Raw genomic sequence first — 20,952 nt, forward strand, 5'->3', positions numbered from 1 at the left:
AACCTTGTGATACTGTGCATGCGTGTCAAAATATATTGCACTGTAGGTCCGCCTTCAAGATATTTGCCCCATATTGTCATCAGTGGTGTGTTCTTAGTCGAATGAAAGCATAGATTACCTCTCCCCTTTTCTAACATCTGATCACCCAGGGTGTGTCTGTGAAAGCTCTGTGTGACAGGTTCGGCAACACTGTCGCTGTTGATTTGTTCCTTGGGCTCTCACAAAGAGCACAAAGACCTGCTGGAAAGCATTTAAAGAAATGCAGTGAGAGTAGGGTGTTGTTTCAGAGACAGTCACGGCATTTATACTGAGATAAAAGCTAGTGGCAGGGAGAGTTCCCTTTAGAGTCAAATCTCTAGTGAGGGAATGTGGAAGATGTGGTTTTCCCAGGTGTTTGTTTACAATTACTGTACACTGATATCACTGATTTGTCTGTGGTTCATGTCAGTTTAGTTCCGTTCCAGCTTGTTGTGGTTAGTCAGAGCAGTACTGTCACACTGACACAGAAGTAGGATCCTGGAGCCAGAGGAAGGTATTAGCCTTGCACACAGAAATGATTTTGTTTTGGTATCTTCATAGATTTTAATTTTCTTTCATTTAATTTATGCTAACTGAAGTCAGGTTTAACAGCTTCTTGTTTCTTGAATGGTAATTTTGTTTAGTCTTAACCAGTCCTTAGCTCATGGTTCAACTCTCACATCCAAGATATTTTCAGTTGGCATAAAGCTGTGGGAGCTGAAGGCTAACATTTTCTAGCATATATTGTCAATGACTAATCCATTATCCCTCAGCTTTAAAAATTAATATGAATACCTTGTAAATATATGGGGAATGTGTGCAGGGGTGACATGAAATCTGAACAAATTGGTACAGATTTTTTGAAAGATTTTGGTAAATATGGTCAATTTTTTTTACTGTTTGAAAGTCTGGACACAGCGTGAAAACAGAGCGGAAGAAAGGCTTTCAGTGTAACACAGGCTTGTACAAACTCCAGTGACAAAATGATTCCGTTTCAGGTTTAGGTTATTTAATGTGTTACTTTCATCTGCACCACAGTCAAGAATACTTTTTGTTGCATTTTTTGTGCTTCCTCTGAGGTTGAAGACAGCCTCTTTTCTCAGTCCTGAATAGGGCACAGTTATCTGTAAGACAAAGTGCTCATTTTGCTCATTCATCAAATGAAGGATATTTTGCACGCTTTATCCTTAACTAAAACTATGTGTGGGATTTTTTTTTAATTTACTGATCGATACATGTTGGATACTCTAGCACAACATATACACTTACTACTGATACTTACTGCTTGTGTTTTTCTTGGGTAAAGCTTTTATTTAAGGTTGCACTTGTAAGTCTGACATGAATAAACTGGACTGTTAAATCACTTTTGTTGTGGCGCTCTGGGGAGACTTAATACCTCTCTACTACTTCATGCCCTTCAGCTTTCTCACAGACGGCCACTTTAACTAATTATGCGATTATTAATCTGGATAAATACATGCAACAAGCATGTAATGCCAGTGCTTTGGCTTTGTGATGTGACCCCTCCCTGTGCTTTTTCCACAGCACCGTGCAATGTGTTTTGCTGCCCTTTGTCTCATTGCTACAATTAGAGCTGAGCAGTGGGACTTGTGACTCTCTCTGATAATGTGCCTTTGCCCGCTATAGGCTTACCTCTTTACTCAGTAATGACAGCTAGTAAAATTCACTTTGTGATGCAACTTTAATGGATGGTGTGATTTGATTGCTTAACTATGAGTCATGCATGAGTGTAGCACTCTATTGTTGTTGCCCTGAAATCTCAATAGACATGTAAACAACTTCATGCATTTTGTATTTATTAGATCCAGACAGTGAAAAACACACAGCAGTAAAAGCTGTATTCCTTTCTTTTAAATTATGCCTGTGTAAGAAACCCCTGACATTTTCCCATTAGTTACTATCTCTTGTAATCTCTTGCAGTAAATATTTGTATATATTTTATATACCGCTCTCTCGGTCTCTCGCCTCCCTTGATCTATCGTTTTGCAGCTGACACGAAGCCTTGGGATAGCTCAAATGCTGTGCTATAGCAGTCCACATATGCACACATGCTTGGCAGGGTAGCATTATCAGAGCATGGTTCTGTGGGGTCACATTAACAATGGATGTTAGTGGTTCAGTGTGTTTTTAGAAACCGCATGTGCTGCTTGCTTCTTATTGCTTGTGCAGCTGCGAGTAACCTTGGGCAAATATTTGTTTAATGCTAGCTTGTCAAATGATTTAATTTGATGTTATTATTAGTTATGGTGCTTTAAATAGTTTGCTGGTATTTTGCACTTGTCAGAATGTCAAGTAACCAGTAAGGAGTCATCTCATGCACTGACATCACAACAGCTTGTCAAGAGTATAAAAATACTTTTCTTGCTTTTTTGTTTTTATTAACTTTATCTGCACCGATATTCTCCAGTTACTAAGGATTTACTGGATTCAGCTTTAAATTAAATTCCTCAACACCCATATCTACTGCCAACACACTTTATAGCACTGGTAGTGTCATATTTGCAAATAGCCCTTTTAATAGAGTTTGTCAGAGCTAATGTGTTTCTGTGTACAACCAGAGTCTTTATTGACTTGATTAGTTTTTTTTAGGAATTAACCATAAGTTTGACTTCTTCTGGCTTGTTAAGGATTCATATTTGTTTGGCCATTAACGATTCTGGGAGGAAAACATGCCACATAGGAAACAGCATACAAGAAATATTGCCAAGTGGCTCCAATGTTTCACGTTGCCAGTTTGAGTGAAATCACATTCTTCTGGCAACACATGCAGGTCACAGTACGTGAGCTCCTTGTATTTGAGCTGATCTGGCTCTGACACATCTGACATTTGCTCTGACATATTGGTGAGTGTTGGCACTATTTCACACTGTTGTATTTTAGTCTCGCTCACCTGCCCGCTCTCCTGGACCATCACGTCAGTCGTGTTTATCTGCAGAGAAAAACAATCAAATCAAAGGGCTTTTTTATTTTTCACTGCTTGATTTGTTTAGGCAGGCTACTCTGTAAAGATGTCTAAATGTCATACATTTCTCTCAGTCCGCTTGTTCATATCCTAGAGGGGGAATGAACAAGACAGAACACGGCCCAGCACTTCACGCTGCACTCAGTTTATACTGACAGTGTTTCATTGCACTTTAAAAGATGATAAACTCCTCTTTGACTGTATTTCAGACATGCTCACTGCCAGTCTGTTGGTCATAAAACAAATGTTTTGTGGACATACACAGCAGCAGACAGGAACAATATAATTCTGTTCACACAAACCTCCTGGCTGCACCATTATCATTATTTGTGTTGATGCAATGGTTATAATACTGGAAATAGTAATAATTATTATAATAACCAATCTTAAATATAATTGTACCACTAATTCATGTTTATTGGATACATGTATCCACATCCCAAAATATTAAAGGTCTGCTGTGTCTGAATGGGTTTGGGTGCATGCTCGTACACCAGTTACAGCACATTAATAATTAGCCTCAAGCAACAAGCAGCACACACGCTTTTGCTGAAACAGAAGCGCTTGAATGCACAGATGTTTGCGGGCCTGTTTATCCGAACATGACTGGAAATGATTGAGAACATCATTACAACCTCTCTATGGTGTACCCTGCCTCTTGCTGTATGGCAGCGGGGATAGCCTCCAGCCCATCTGCGATTATGTGCTGTATTAGCGATTGGATGGATGGAAGTTGAGTATCCACAGTAATCCAACAGATGTCCTGGGGTCTCATTTATAAAAGACTGCATTGTGAAACTCCACATGTTGTTCTCTGTCTAAATCATCCCTTTACCTTGAGAAGTCTGCAGATTACTCAGGAGAGGTGGAGAGTCTTTCATGGTAGCTGATCAGTGGTCCTTTCTGTCATGTCTTATGGCAGCGGTATTGCAATCACTATGTAGCACTACACGCAAGTGACAGAGTATTGGTATATTTGCAGCAATCAGACTGATTGAGACACAATTTATAACAACACACAGTTGTTTCTTCCAACTTGGTCCATCCATCCATCCATCCACTTGTCCAGTTCAGGGTTGTGGGAGGGCTAAAGTCAGATGGACAGGGCGTACCCTGGTCAGACACTCATTCATATATATATTCAACAAATAGTCAATTTAGAATCACCAGTTAACCTAACCGCACTAACAGCATGTCTTTGGACTGTGGGAGGAAGCCAGAGAGAACCCACACAGAAACAGGGAGAATAAGCCACTCCACTGGATTTGAACCCAGGACCTTCTTGCTGTGAGGAAACGGTGCTCTTTTACTTTTTAATGATTATTTGATCAGCCTTGCTTGTGTATTATAAATGACCCAATGGATTTACACCTAACTGAAAGGGACGAATCGTCCGACCTGCCCCATTCTGTTATCATTAACTGTTTCAACAAAAAGTGGCAACTGATACATAAGACTTAATTTTTTTTATTGTTTATAAATATTTCGGTCACATGTATATTAGATATAGAAACTTTTGGCTATAAAGGTAAGGTACAAGCTTCCTCAGACTGGCACCAGCTGGAAAAAGTGTGATCTTTTAGTCTTAGATCTTTATAGTTCAGTCTTTAGTTCTTTTAGGCACTAATATTGATGCTTTTCTTTTTCCTCTGTATTTTTTAGAGCAGTGCCATGCTGCCGGGAGTCTGTGGATGAGAATATGTCGTCAGACTTCTACTCCAGAGATGCTTTGTTGGAGCAGGGGACCATCCCCCTGGATATTGACAATGTTCACATGCTGCTGCAGGGTCAGTCTCATTTCCAGTACAGATTACAGTGTAATGTTTCTGACTGAACAATGAAATATTTTCTACAAGAACAAGAGTAAAGCGTTTTTCAAAAAAAAATCCTAGCTTTAGGCTGTTGGAACTACTGTGGTGCTTCTTACCTAAAATGAGTAAGTGCTCATTGTTTCTGGTCTGAGGTCATGCAAGAGTAAAAAGAAAAAAAACCTCCTGATTTCAGTCACTGTGGCAACATAATAACTGTTTGGCCTCAGTCTCACTCAAGGGAGCAGTTTGATGACCTTGTCACAGTCAGTCCACTGTGGGCAACATCTTGTTTCACTTTTACCACTCTTTTTGAGGTCATGCTTGGTTTAATCTACGGAAAGTGATCCGCTGTTCACTTTGAGACATGAGTCATGTTGCAAAGAGTCTTCTGAAGGGAAAGAGCAGGAGGGTGGTGCAGGCATGCAATAAACACTGCGCGCACATCAACTCACTGTATCTCGGGGCATTCATGAACGTCTTAAGCAAAGTATTGCACTGAGACTGTCGTTACAAGTTGGTTTTCAATTGGTGAGCCACTTCATTTTAAAGTTTTTCATCTCTGGTTTATGATTTTAAAAAATGTAACAATGAGTCATCTGCTTGTGACGTAAGTTGTAGAATAAAAAAGAACAAAACACAAAAAAGTTATTATATACATTTACCAATTTATGGTAGGAGGATGGGCCGAAGAACAAGTGAAGTGGCTGAGCTGGGAAATGTCTTATTTACAAATAAGGCACATAAAAATGTGTACTTCAAGCTTAGGTAGATGTTTTCTTTGTGTGATCAAAGCCTTATTTGCCCAACTGCATTCTGTGATATCTTAACAAATATTATAGAAGCTACCATAGCTGACCATTGTCTGACCTTTGCCAGTTTAGAAAACAAAAGTCCAGAGGTGAACTTGGCAAGTGACAGAGCATCATCATTTTTAATGTGAATTTATCAATGCTGCCTTGGACCTAACATTACGGGAACCATTAGCACCAGAGTTTGACTTCACCGGACTGTAAACCAATCAATTTAGGTTGCACTTAGTGTCCATTACCTTTGAATAACACAAACCTATTACCATGTGAAAACATTTTACAACATGAAATGAAAAACAGATAATTTCATGTACATATTTCAGATTTAAAAATCAGATAAAAAAAATTCCAAGAACAGAGTACCATTTTAGCTCGGTGGCTGGAGAGGAGTGCCCCAGGTTCAAGTCCAGCCTGTAGCTCTTTATTCCGTGTCTTTTCTCTCTGAGGTTGAGGTGGTTTGGGCATCTGAATAGGATGACTCTGGCGTATCTCCTAGAGGAGGTCTTTTGGAAATGTCCAAGGCAGGGAAACCCTGGAAGAGAGAAGCTGGGGGAGATGGGTGGGGAGAGGGATGCCTGCTTAGACTGACCCAGAATTATTAAGCATCCAAAGGTTTATCAAACATCACTTGCTGAGGAAGTCCTTATCTCCCATTCCATTGTCCTTGTCATGGCCCTGTGCATTGGACAGTCCCTGTTGTTTTGCCCTGTTTGTCTCCCTGTGTTGTCTTGCAGATTCCTGGTAGACGGGGTTTATCAATGCAACAGCGACCTCCTGGTCAGTCTTGTTTAAGAATTTAAGAACAGGCTATTTTAGCTCTGACCCCAGTGGCGTCTGTCTGATTAATGTGTCAGGTCCCTCAAACCAGCAAACTTGGGGGTTTATCCAGGATTTGAACCCAGGACCTCTTCCATCTCCTCTTCCATTTTCAATAATGCAATTGTAACTAGCTAGAATTTTCACCACACATATATGTAGCTATGCTTTATTTTCTACCTGACAGGTGCCAAAAATGCAGTTTGTGTATTTGGTGATATGTGAGCCGTTTGGGGATATTCCATTTACTGAAGAACCAAGACTTACTGACATTTGCTTGAGTGCTTAACAGGCGTGAGCATGAAAAAAGGATGTGTGTTGCGTTATGAGCATGCTGGCACGATTACAAGGTTACATATTGTGATTTTTTTGAGAGAGTATCTCCATGACATCAGCTGGAAGCAATGCTAGACTGCAGCACAAAAATTAATAGCCCACTTTAACCACACATCTGTCAAGACTTGCAAAACCATATTTGTTCTGTATAGTAATACATATCTAAAAAGACACTTGTTGTTCATATTTTTCCATAACTTTTCTTAATCTTTCTGTCCTTATTTCACCTTTTTTAATAGCCTCTCTCAGTCCTGATCCACCACTCTCCTTATTCTCTTTCTTGCAGCTTATATTTTTTAAAATGAGTGACTCTCGGATCTTTTTTCTCTACATCTTCCTTGACTCTTGATCTTTGGACTTTTCAACATGCTCATATGTGGTTCTTTCTCTGTACCTACCTCAGTTCTTTTGCCTCTCCTAACTTATTGGGTCCAATCTGACTTCATTCCTCACAGAGCTATTTTTAGCTCATTTGCTCCCCACATTTAGAACACTGTGTTTTTTTAAGCCTTGTAAATGTTTTTCCAGTTATGTAGTTTCCAGCTGCTACACCATGTCCAGAAGGAATGATGTAAGCCCAACGCCCCCATGACAAGCCATCTTGTAAAATAAGAGTGTGAAAGTCATTTTTTGTGTATATTTGAAGGTGTAATGATAAAAGAATGTCACTAAAAATAGCTCAAGCTATGTGTGATTGTTGGGTGTATTCAACACTTGTTAACTGAGTCTGGGAGGATATTTTCTTGCATAGGGTGCAGGGACTTGAGCACGATGTGTTCTGCATCGTGGATATACCCACTGGCTGTTTTAGGGAGAACATGTGATGTCACTTTAAATACCTTTTTAATATGTTGTCGGTACAACATTAATCATCTTTTTATGCATTGCCAAATAGAATAGGGTGCAGTTTTGGGTTTATTTTGACATGCACATTTACACTATTGCTAACACCATATTTATGTCAATGAGTGACTCTTTTTTCTTTCGTTTTTGCTTAGCTGCACTGTGTAACCTACTGGCTAAATTTCAGTTACCTAACTGGGGTTGGGGTTGCATTAACTTAGTCTTCCAAAATTCGTCTTCCATTTTGCTTGGTTTGCTTGAATTTGAGTCAGGTTTTCCAGCCTGTGCAGCATAAAGTACTTAGGATGCTGCAGGAGAACTAGCTTGTTCCAGGTCGTGTTTGGGCAGGAATGAAATTTCGGTGAGTCACATTTAAAAGAGGTGGAGCCCAGCTAAACTCACCTGCATCCCTGCAGGCAAGAATTGTAGACGGTTTAAACAAGAATTGTTTTCAATAGGATTTCATATCATATTTCATATAATCTCTTCTGCTGCAGCAATGGGTGTGTTGAATGTTGAATCGGTTTGGTAAAGCATGTAAGGGAAAAATGCATTTGATTTAAACAGATGTTTAACATCAGAGTTTACTAATACTACTAGTACTACACTACCTGCTCAATCAGCATGACTTCTCACATTGTGGGTAAGTTGCTTTCATTTGTCTTTCTAGTAGTGAAGTTGATTGGTGTGGAATGAAAGTGACTGCAGAGTTTAGTGTGAAGACACTGTACTGTAGGCAGCGTTTGAATGTGGAACTCTTAAACCTAGTTTGACTGCTTATAGAAACTATACCAGGAGATTTACAGATATAGTCCAGTATCTGCAGAATATAAGAAACCAGTCTTGAGTAGGAAGTAAATAGTAACTCACCTATACAGTATGCATATGTATGTATTCAAATTTATATATAGGCTTCGCTCTCTTCTCAGGACTGGGGCAAGTTTTAGATCTTATAAAACCTACAGTAGTCTCATTTTAGAAGAGCTACTGCTGTAGAATGTAATTACGCATTAAACACAAAACCGAAGCTTGGCTGCTATTCAGAGGTTAAACCTTTATTTAATGTCTGAGCAACATTGTACTTGTAGTAGCTGAAACTACAACAAAGCCATGAAGGCAGATGGCTAATGTTAACATCTTGAAAAGGCAAAAAAAAGAAAAGAAAATGAAAAAGAAAAAGTTTGCTGAGCTGAAACCGAAATAAGAAGCCAACCTGATGATTTTATGGTAGTTACTGCTAATTTTACTAGTTACTGTATATGTTAATTTTGGGGCGGTGATATTCTGTTGGTAACATTTTCTATCAGTGCTTTGCATTTGTACAGTTGCTGGTTATGAAAGCTGTCCAGAAGGCCTAAAATTAGCAATTTAGGAAGCAACCTTTCAAATCCCTTATTTGGAGTGGCTTTTTAGCCTGAAGGACTGAAGTAACATCTGTGATAAACACATTTTCAAACGATAACTCTGACACTTTTGCTCCCTTTTTACATGTACTTAAAAAAATTGCCTTCCAGGTAAGGAAGGTTTGAAAGCCCATTTTAACTACATAAAAAACATTATAAACTATAAAGCATTTTCCTCACCTGTTATCTGGCAGCTGAAATAAAGCACAATTAATTCTTAACAAATTCATAACAAATTGCTCATAAAATCATGAAATATTTATAGGAAATCTTATTTAAAAAAAAAACTATTTACGTAATCCTTATTGTACTCTCCTGATGGTCTTGGTGGGTGTGGCAGCTTATCAGGCGCCATTGTTAAACCCCAGTCAAGTCCCTTAATTTAAATCAGAGACTTGTTTCATAAACTGACAACTGACTGATTATCCAGTATCCCTTTAGAAATGTCTGAAAAACTGCAGAAATGCACCACATTGTGCATTATGCAGTAGTCCTTAAAAACACTATTTGCCACATGCAGAGCAGATAGAGGAGGCCCTGCTCTCAGTAGTCAAAATTGCAGACACATTAACCCTGAGGGAACAAGAAGCTTTCGATTGAGGAAAGCACATGATAGCAGGCTCTTACAGCAGGAGAAAGCCCCTCCTCTAGGAGCAGTAATCAAGTTTGTCAGCCAGTCAAATACAATATACAGTGCTGTGAAAAGGTATTCCCCCTATTGCAGGCATTTTTATGACTGCAATAGGTTGAGAACCAGGCAACGTAGCATGTTGAAACTGATACCATAGGTGCATCTACTAAAACTCTCAGACAAGTTTGAATCTCAAGCTCAAAGGCAGAGGTCAAGTTTTCTTAAAATCTTGTAACTGCTAGCTGGGAAAGCTCAGCTAGCTAATTATCCACCAGGGAAATAAATACATCACTGTTGTCAAGTAAAACCCTTCATAAAGTTTCTGAAATGCTGTTTGTATGTGAAAATGTAAGACAAGGAACAATAGCAAGAAGACTGAATTAGGCAAATTTCAAAGTCTGAAGAGGTACAAAAACATCCATGTTAAACAGATAATGTGGTATGCTTTGGATCATGAGCTGTTCCTCTCATTCTCAATACTTTTGCCATCCTTCTGGTACAACTATGGTTTCATCTTTCACAGAACTGTGCCAAACCTTTTAAATGTTTTATGGCAAAGTCTAACGTGGCCTTCTTGGTCTTGACTGTATTCAGTGGTTTGCACCTTGCTCTAAATCCTCAACATTTCTCTTCATTAAGGTGTCCCTTGTAGACGTCCTCCTCTCATTTGGTTGTTCTTGATTGGATGTTGTGAAGCTGTTTAACCTTTAGTTGCCTTCTGTGGTCTTTGGGGCCTTTTGGTGTTGCTGAACTGATCAGTGCATTGTTTCTTTCTGCCATTGTTTGTATATATTTCATTTTCTATATGTATAGGCATATAGGAAATAAATTATATTATAAAAACAATGCTTTTGTTTTTATTGGCCACATTTTGGAAACAATACTGGTTAATGGGGATGCATCCAAATATCATCTCACATTTGACCTCTGATCTCAATTTTATATTTCATATCTGCCTTTCTTTCAAGTTGACCCCCACAAACTGCACTACAAACTTCATAAAGTATGTTTAAAAAGAACAAAGAAAACAAAGGGAATTCATACAAAATATAATACTCTTCCGTTAAATATAAATACTACTCAGTATTCTTAGATCACAGTATATGTGAGATTCTTGATTATGTTTTTAGGAATCCCCAAAAGTTTTTGCAACACATTTTGTGATGAGTCATTTTTCAAGGTTTGTGGCTTGTTCAGGCAACACACAAACCAAATACTTGTGTTTATAATACTGCCAAAAGTGTTCCCATAGCAATCTGGGTGTACCCTAAAGAAATAAACAGCTTTTAGGATGCAGCAGTCTTATAGTTGCAAATGCTTGTTAATTTCGCAATAGGTGAACTTCTAGAATCTACTGTTTAGATGAATTGCACACTGCTAATGTTTTTCATTCTGCTGAATAAAGCAGATTGTTTAAACCCCAAGGTTGGCTCAGATAAAACTGTTTAGGCTGCTATGCCCCCCCCCTTTACGGTTATGTTGTTTCATGGGGGACCTTCAGTTGTGGTCAGATGTTTTCATACACTCATGATGGGCATGAATGTCATAAGTTTGATGCTTTGATTAATTTGATTTCTTTGAACTGCTGCTTTTCCATGGTGGAATGATTGTGCAGCATACATCTTTAATGACTGTAATGACAGCTTTAAATTTATTTTGTGTGTTTTTTGTTGAATCCACACAGGTTCACAGGAGTCTGTATACATACAGAGTCTGGAGTATACAAACAGCTCAAGTAATATTTGGATAAATGTCTCCTAGCAAGCTACACCTTAACCAGATCCTCTTGCTAGCCATAAACAGGCTTCTGGCATAATTCAGGCTAGATATCTGTCTGCTCTTCTTGGTAGAATTGGCAGGGTTCAATTAAATTGGTTGGTTTTCTGATATTGAACAGGTTTTCAAGCATAGTGCAGAAATGTTCAAGGTTGGGACCATTTCAAAAGTGTAATGTTAACCTGCTTTATCCATTCCAAAACCAGTTCTGATGTGTTTTTGCAATCAATGTCCTGCTGTCACTGCCCAGTTGTCTTCAAGTTTCAACTGTTTCGCTATTGATATGAGGTGAAACAAAAGGCTTTGGAGGTAGGCCTCTCATCATGCAATTGATTGTGTGCAATGTACCAGAACCAGCTGGTTCTGGTACATTGGGCAGCTCTAAATTTCAGTCAAACTTGACGGTGTTGATTTTAAAACAGGGCTTTCTTTCTTGGTCAACACCTTCTCAGTTTATGGTGATATAAAACTTGCCTTCACTGTCACAGGAATACTGAAGTTCTAGCACTTTCCACTTCATGGCAGGCTTAAGCCTTAATGGGTCTTGGGTTGTTTCTGAAAATCCTAACTAATTTCTTCTTACCTGAGAATGACTGTTTGGGTCTTGTGAGTTAAGCTCTTTGTAGTTGTTTAGAAATGGCACCATCATACTTCTGGAATAGTGGAAAGCCCCAACCTCAACTGTATTGAAAATGTATGCACTATGCTTAAAAGCCTGTTCCACATCAGGAACTCAACCATTTTAAATAACATGCCAGTTCTGCTAAGAATCAGCCAAAGTTATGTCCGAATCTTGTTGATGGTAACCAAACATTTGCAATCTAGGTGTAAATGTAACCAATTATTAGTGTTGTTATCTGAATATTTGTGACCCTGCATGGACCCGGTGGGGAAAATCCAAAACAAATTCAAGCTTGTGCACGCAATTCATGGTTTATAAAAGTCAATAAAGATGTATGATGTACAGTCATTCCACCATGGAAAAAGAACAATTCAAACAAAATCATTAAAAGCTCAAAGTTACCATGACATTCATGTCCATGATGAGGTGATGAAAACTTTTGACCACAACATGAACTATGTATGATACATTTGTTACTTACTTGTTACAAACTGGAGAAAAAGAGATACAGTGTGTTAATTAGTGAGACTTAGAGTGCTCTAAAGGATTATAGCTGAGAAGATACCATGTCCTTCAGTTTCACTTGGATGCTAAGCATAGGCTTCTCGTTGCACCTACTTATTTTCTATGCAGATTTGACTAATCTCCTTCAAGACAACAACTAACTGTCTGTCTATAAACCTGTGGTCATGGCTTGAAGAAACCTATAGTAAACAACACAATATAGATCCTGGAGTTTTCAAAAAACTTTCTTTTGAAAAGCCTTAAACTTTCTTTCTACCTGACCCATGCTCTCTTAACCAAAGAGACCTATAATATTAGCAGTCCAAGGAACTGTGCCAACTCTCATTTTCTCTCAGTCTAAACAGTTCGTGGGGAGCATTATGGCTCCCTTTCCCAAGATATGATGCTTTTGTGATTTGTTGTTTAAATGTCTAAGTTAATGCAGTGATTCTTCCTTTCCTACAGTGGAACAAGAACAGATTCAGAAGAGGACCTTCACCAACTGGGTCAATGCTCAGCTGGCAAAGGTGAGGCCTAAATGTGTGAACAGTATGTGTGAAGGATGAACTTACTTTCTACTGTGTGCTGGATACAAGCACACAATAGAAAGAAACCATGCATAAAACTACTGCAGCGTGTTGAAGAATTTGTCTACTGTAACATGCAAACATAAAATGCTTTCCCAAAACTTTATACACAGTGAGTCCATTGGTCACTCTCACATAATTAGCTTTGTCAGACTAAAAGAAGAAGCAGAAAACATGAAAAGTCCTGAATATTGTTCTCACTAATGACTTTTAAAGATTATGATTCCTTTATATTAGTATTTGTGTTTTACGTAGTACCATGCAGCTAGTTTTAGTCATGTGCATTTCCTTTGAAAAGACATATTTTTCCATACTGCATGGATAATATATGAAGCGCACGTTCCTGACAGCAAAGTGACCTTGTCAGTACTGCACCCTTCAACTGTCATGGAAAGAAAAGCACAAGTAGCAGTAAAATGGCTCGCTTTCAGTAAACTTTCAGCTTATTCATGACAAAGATCCACCATGGACAAAAGTTGTCCAAGAGTTGCTAAAATCAAATCATTATACTTCCACTGTAAGCATCTTCTGAAACTTTTCAAGGAGGCGAGATGTTATAGGAAAGCTGTCAAACACATGCATTGTGTAAAGGTTCTGTCCCCTGACATGACTCAGCAGAGACAGACTCTTTCTGCTTCATAGTGAAGGTCAGCTGTAAATATCACAGTGGAGGACAGTAGAGTGGTGGCTGCATACACAAATATAGCATTAAGAAGCAAGGTTCACAGCACACAGACAGACAGCAACAGACGGCCCACCAAACACACCCACCTAATCCACCCAACCAAAGGTCCGGCATGGTGGGAACTTTGCCAGTAAGCTAAATGGTGGAAATAGTTGTTGATCCTTTTGGGGCTGGTCACATTATACCTCACATTACAACCATGCACATGTGTATCACGTGTGAATAATATTTGGTGCAGAAACTTTTGTGTCCTCCTAGAAATTCAAAAGTGACCTTTTATGCCGGGATCGGAGTACATAATAGAAAGTCAGTTATTAGCAAGTCAATTATGACTTGATCAACATGACACAGGGCATTGGTTTGGGAATGGAAATTAGAATTATGTATGACATTCAATCAATCATCTGGTTTACTGTAGCTAGGAAAATACTGCAGCCTGTCAGGTAGTCAGTAATCCATGAAATTGTCACGGTTTGGCATGGCAAACCGTGGGAGGCGTGGGGAAGGAGGACCCAGGCGCGGTGCTCTATGTACAAACAGTGCGTTTATTTACAGTGTATGGTACAAAACAACAATAAATCCCCGTGCTTTCCCTGACTCCCGTGTCGTGTCTTTCCGTGAATAGTCCGTGTCTCAGTGCTCTCCGCTCCCGTGTCTCAGCACCCCTCGTGCTGGCTGCTGTCTGGCGCTCCACACTTCTCCTGGGGACACAATAGACGCAGCCGTCAGGACACATATAACCGCGGGCATACACACACTAACTCAGTTCAACTGGATGGACTAACGTGGAGTTTCATGGAATGATCCCACGTCGGTGGGAGCTCCAAGACTCTCTTAAGTAGCTCCCCCGACGAGGCCTGATCAGCAGCAGGTGTGTGGCTTCGGGTGTGGCCAGTCCGCCAGCAGGGCCACACCCACCAGGCCTGAAGGCGCCCGCAGAAACACATACACACACACACAAGCAGGGATAACGAGGGACAGCAATACAAAATATATATTATAATATTAGTCCATAACTGCTCAGGGATCCTGGGTCGCTCAGACCCAGGATCCCTGACGGTAATCCTGGATGTTTTTATTGACATTGTTGTCAGTAAACACAGTTGTACAGTTTATTGTGTGTTGTTATATCACATTCATACTGAACACTGTCACACAATTTAGAACATAACATTATCTCACTTGCCTAAACGTGTTGCCAGTGTTCTCACAGAATGTGGATCTGCACATCTGGAACGTACTGACAGCGCTTGACTTATTTTTAATGTTAACGCCTTTAACACATAATACCCCATAGTGACAAAGTAAAAACGTTTGCTTAAAATTATTGCAATTTAAAAAACAAACAAAAAAACAAACAAACAAAACAAGCAAACGAGCCGTGACGCTCTAAATTGACCTTAGATGCATCCTGCTTCCACTGATTATCTGTCAGATGTTTCTACAACTTGATTGGAGTCCACGTGTGGTAAATGCAGTTGATGAAGTCAGTGGACATGATTTAGAATGCATGACAGTGCATGTCAAAATACAAACCAAGCCCTGAAGTTCAAGGAATTCTCTATAGTTCTCCCAGACAGGATTGTATTGAGCCACAGATCTGGGGAAGGGTACAGAAAAATTTCGGCAGCACTGAAGGTTCCAGTGAGCACAGTGGGCTCCAAGTTTTGAACCACCAAACCATGAGAAACTAAATTCTGTGGTCTAATGAAATAAAGAATGAGCTAACTGGCCTGAATGCCAAACGTCATGTCTGGAGGAAAGCAGTCAGCACTCATCACCTGACCAATACCATTCCTACAGTCAAACATGGTGGTGGACCCATCATACTGTTGGGATGTTGTTTGGAGCTGGAACTAGAAACCCAGTCAGGGTTGAGGGATAAATGAAGAAATGTGCAGAGACATCCTAGCTCATAACCTGCTCCAGAGCGCTCTGGACCTCAGACTGTGGCAAAGGTTCTTCCAACAGGACAGCAACCCTAAGCACATAAGCCAAGATGTCAAAGGAGTGGCTTTGGGAATCTCTGTGAATGACCTTGAGTGCCCCATCAAGAATCCAGATCTAACCCCTTCTTTGGTTTTTATTTGTAATACCTTTGCAAGAATTTAAAACAAACTCTCTTTGTCACTATGAAGTATTCTGTACAATTTCAAGGTGAAAAATGAATTTCTTACAGTTTGGAATAAGACTGGAACATGAAAAAATGTGGAATCCTGTGAATACTTGCCAGATCCACTGTACAGTGTTTGCTATTAATGCCATTCATTGTTTCTTTATTAAACCTGTTAAGTGTATCTGTAAGATTTTATCAATAATAATGCCCATGACTATGACTATGCAAATACAGTACACATCATTATCTAGAGAAACGTCCCCATGCTCAAAATGTCAACTTCTAAGAAATCAACAAACAGCTGTCTTTTCTTTAAACTTTAACTAATTTGTTTGGCTTTAATGCCTCGAAAACTGCGTCATGCTATAAAGTCATATAGTCACGCAAAATTACAAAACTGGTCTCCACCAGTTATATCTGCACATGTCCCATCAACATTTTACATAATTACTAAGAAGCATCATCCCTGAAATTATTTCCAAATTCCTGTGATTTCTGTGTTACCAACATATTTTCATACATAACTTTCTCTGAGTAACCGTTTTTATGTATTTGTTCATATATATATATATATATATGCAGCTGGATAGCGTAGTGGTTAGACTACACGCCTTTGGAACCCAGGATCGCAAGTTCGATTCCTGCCTGGGGCGTCTGTATCCAGTAAGGGTCCTAAGGCTAGACCCCCTATGCTAAGCGAGCCTACCGCAGACATGAGCGAGACAGATAAATATGAAGGCATGCCGGCTCGGACGTCGCCCGGATCAACAAGGTCCGCGTCAGGTGTTGAGGAACCAGGGCACCCTGACGAAAAGTGGGCTACTGGAACAAGAAGGCATCGGTGGGCAAGAGATGAAAACAGGGCGTCGGAGAAGGATCGTTGAGTGCGAGAGGAACTGACCTGAAAAATAGGATAATGGCCAAGCTTGAAACATGGATCTCCCGTAGCCGGTTACCAAGATTACGTGAAGTACCCTCAGAAGGTCTGCTAGATGATGTTAATGCAGCATTACGGACAATACCTACAACCACTATTACCGACACTAACAGGCTGATCTACAATACGGCAGCAGTGATCAGTGAGATGCTTGGCTACAAGTTGAACAGCCACAAGGGGCAGTACCCTCCATGGAGAAGAAGGCTAGAGGGCAAGATCAAAGTAGCACGGAGGGAGGTTAGCCGACTAACAGAGTTGCAGAAAGGTGCGACAAAGAAGGTGCATAAGAAATACAGCAAGCTGTCCATACCTGAGGCCTTGGAAACTGCCAAGCAAAGACTCACAGCCTTGGCCAGCCGCTTGAGGAGGTACACCAGAGAGATAGAAGGCAGGAAAATAAACCAGCTGTTCTCCACAGAACCAGCAAAGGTGTACTCTCAGTGGCAAGGGAACAATAATAAGAGAACAGCACCACAGAGGCTGGAGACGGAGCAATACTGGAAGAGCATATGGGAGAAGGACGCAACCCATAATGGCAATGCTCAGTGGCTAGTGGATCTGAGGGCAGACCACAGCGACCTCCCTGAACAGGGTCCAGTAACCATCACAGTGGCAGATATCCAAGAAAGGGTCTCCAGTATGAAGAGTTGGACAGCACCAGGGCCCGACATGGTTCACGCCTACTGGCTGAAGAAGCTAACTGCACTCCACGAGCGTCTGGCAGCACAAATGAACCAGCTGCTAGTTAACGAGAGACACCCGGAATGGCTAACCGAAGGTCGGACGGTCCTGATCCCCAAGGACCCCAAGAAGGGACCGGTCCCCTCCAACTACCGACCAATAACCTGCCTCAGTACTACATGGAAGCTCCTGTCAGGCATCATATCGGCTAAGATGAACAGGCACATGGGTCAATACATGAGTGGGACACAGAAAGGAATTGGCAAGAATACCAGAGGTGCAAAACACCAGCTACTGGTAGACAGAACAGTCAGCCGAGACTGCAAGACCAGACTGACCAACCTGTGCACTGCCTGGATTGATTACAAGAAGGCCTATGACTCAATGCCCCACAGCTGGATACTGGAATGCCTAGAATTGTACAAGATCAATGGGACCCTAAGAGCCTTCATCAGGAACTCAATGGGGATGTGGCGTACAACACTAGAGGCCAACTCCAAGCCCATAACACAAGTCACCATCAAGTGCGGGATCTACCAAGGAGATGCTCTGTCCCCACTGCTGTTCTGCATAGGCCTGAACCCCCTCAGTGAGATCATTAACAAGACTGGCTACGGATACCGACTACGGAACGGAGCAGTTGTCAGCCACCTCCTGTACATGGATGACATCAAGCTGTATGCCAAGAGTGAACGAGACATCGATTCACTGATCCACACTACCAGGCTATACAGCAATGACATTGGAATGTCGTTCGGACTGGAGAAGTGTAGTCGGATGGTAACAAAGAGAGGGAAGGTAGTCAGAACTGAGGGGATTGAACTACCAGAAGGCAACATTGCAGACATAGAGGACAGTTACAAGTACCTGGGGATCCCGCAGGCAAATGGGAACCATGAAGAGGCCGCTAGAAAGGCTGCAACCACCAAGTACCTGCAGAGGGTCAGGCAAGTCCTGAGGAGTCAGCTGAATGGTAAGAACAAGATCCGGGCCATCAACACGTACGCCCTGCCCGTGATCAGGTACCCTGCTGGGGTAATAGGCTGGCCAAAGGAGGAGATAGAAGCCACTGACATAAAGACAAGAAAGCTCCTTACCATGCATGGAGGGTTTCACCCCAAGTCCAGCACCCTGAGGCTGTACGCTAAGCGGAAGGAAGGGGGCCGGGGACTGGTGAGTGTCAGCACCACAGTCCAGGATGAGACAACGAACATCCAAGAATACATTGGGAAGATGGCCCCAACTGACCGAGTGCTCAGTGAATACCTCAGGCAGCAGAAACCCAAGAAAGAGGAGGAAGACGAGGAACCATCATGGAAGGACAGGCCCCTGCACGGTATGTACCACCGGCAGATAGAGGAGGTGGCTGATATCCAGAAATCCTACCAGTGGCTGGACAAAGCTGGACTGAAAGACAGCACAGAGGCACTAATCATGGCAGCACAAGAACAAGCTCTGAGTACAAGATCCATAGAGGCTGGGGTCTATCACACCAGGCAAGACCCCAGGTGCAGGCTGTGTAAAGATGCCCCAGAGACAATCCAGCACATAACAGCAGGGTGCAAGATGCTAGCAGGCAAGGCATACATGGAACGCCATAACCAAGTGGCCGGCATAGTGTACAGGAACATCTGTGCCGAGTATAACCTGGAAGTCCCGAGGTCAAAGTGGGAGATGCCCCTAAGGGTGGTGGAGAATGACCGAGCTAAGATCCTGTGGGACTTCCAGATACAGACGGACAAAATGGTGGTGGCTAACCAACCGGACATAGTGGTGGTAGACAAACAGAAGAAGACGGCCGTAGTGATCGATGTAGCGGTTCCGAATGACAGCAATATCAGGAAGAAGGAACACGAGAAGCTGGAGAAATACCAAGGGCTCAGAGAAGAGCTCGAGAGGATGTGGAGGGTGAAGGTAATGGTGGTCCCCGTGGTAATCGGAGCACTAGGTGCGGTGACTCCCAAGCTAGGCGAGTGGCTCCAGCAGATCCCGGGAACAACATCGGAGATCTCTGTCCAGAAGAGCGCAGTCCTGGGAACAGCTAAGATACTGCGCAGGACCCTCAAGCTCCCAGGCCTCTGGTAGAGGACCCGAGCTTGAAGGATAAACCGCCCGCAGGGGCGTGCTGGGTGTTTTTTATATATATATATATATATATATATATATATATATATATATATATATACATATATATATTTAGCTCATGCATCTAGAATAAAATACTGGAAATATATTATTTTCATTTGTTGATTTTGCTCACATAGGTTGTAGTCAAAATAAGAGGTGATTTGGAAGCTACTTGGCTAGAAACTTGCTGTAAAATAACATAAACAAAATGTATATTTGTGACAGAGGAGGCCACCGTGCATGGTTGTAGATCTGTTCAATGATTTCCGTGATGGCTCCAAACTGCTGGACCTGCTGGAGGTGATGAGTGGCTTGCACATCGTAAGTCCAGTTTTACCTTAATGCTTCATGCTTTCCAACCAACAGCTAAGAACTTTTGTGATCTGAGTGATTCACCTCTTTGTGGTTTTCAGAGTCGGGAGAGAGGCAGGGGAATGTTTCAGCACAGGAGCAACATCGAGAAGGCTCTCTCCTTTCTTAAGAAGAAATCGGTAAACAATCTTTTAAAGGGGCTTAATATTACCACCAACTTTATTCGGAAAACTGTATTGTTGGTATTGAACAAAAATAAATTAAAGATTACACAAACACTTTTTTTCCCCATCAGACTTTCATGTTTAGATTTTGATTCTAATATCTGTGAAAAACTGTAAACTGTTTTCCTTTTCCCCAGATAAAGCTAGTTAACATACACATTCCTGACATTATTGATGGAAAACCATCCATCATCCTGGGCCTTATATGGACTATCATTCTTCAGTATCATGTAAGATTGTTTTTCTTCCCCTTTTCTGTTGTTGTCCATTTTGTTGTGCATTGCTTATTACTTTGGTTTTGATGAGGTTTTTATTTCCTCATGCTAAATGCCAAATGTAAATCTATCGTGTAAAACTCAAACTGGCGTTTGGTTATTTTAGATCGAAGAGCTGGCGAGCTCCCTCACCTTTGACTCCCGTCAGTCCTCTATGGAGTCTTTGGCCAGTCTTGACACGCGCTCCACCTTCTCAAGCCACTCGGCTAGCAGCAGTCCAGTTCCTCCCAGAGGCTCACCACTACATCATCGTTTTAGAGTCTCTGCCAAGAAAGCACTGTTGCTGTGGGTCCGGGAGCAGTGCCACAAGTAAGCACTTGATCAAGGGAATGGTAATATTTGGCAAACAGGCGTCTTAATGTATTTAGCAGCGTTTTTAGAATAGAATACCCCTTTATTGTCACCGTACATGTGTAGTGAAATTATGGGTTACACTGATGTAATTCAATTCGAATA

At 41.2% G+C, this 20,952-nt stretch overlaps 1 protein-coding gene across 1 annotated transcript; it reads left to right on the forward strand.

Moving 5' to 3' along the window:
* Positions 1 to 12,536: 12,536 nt before the first annotated feature.
* LOC145422509 (calmin-like) lies at positions 12,537 to 20,934 on the forward strand. Its single transcript, XM_080293976.1, has 5 exons — positions 12,537 to 13,079; positions 19,911 to 20,006; positions 20,099 to 20,176; positions 20,359 to 20,451; positions 20,603 to 20,934. Exons 2-5 carry the CDS (start codon positions 19,926 to 19,928, stop codon positions 20,807 to 20,809), a joined length of 459 nt encoding a protein of 152 aa, XP_080150102.1. The 5' UTR covers positions 12,537 to 13,079; positions 19,911 to 19,925; the 3' UTR covers positions 20,810 to 20,934.
* Positions 20,935 to 20,952: the final 18 nt, after the last annotated feature.

This window comes from Astatotilapia calliptera, chromosome 19, assembly GCF_964374335.1.
Source record: "Astatotilapia calliptera chromosome 19, fAstCal68.1, whole genome shotgun sequence".
NCBI classification, from domain to species: Eukaryota; Metazoa; Chordata; class Actinopteri; order Cichliformes; family Cichlidae; genus Astatotilapia; species Astatotilapia calliptera.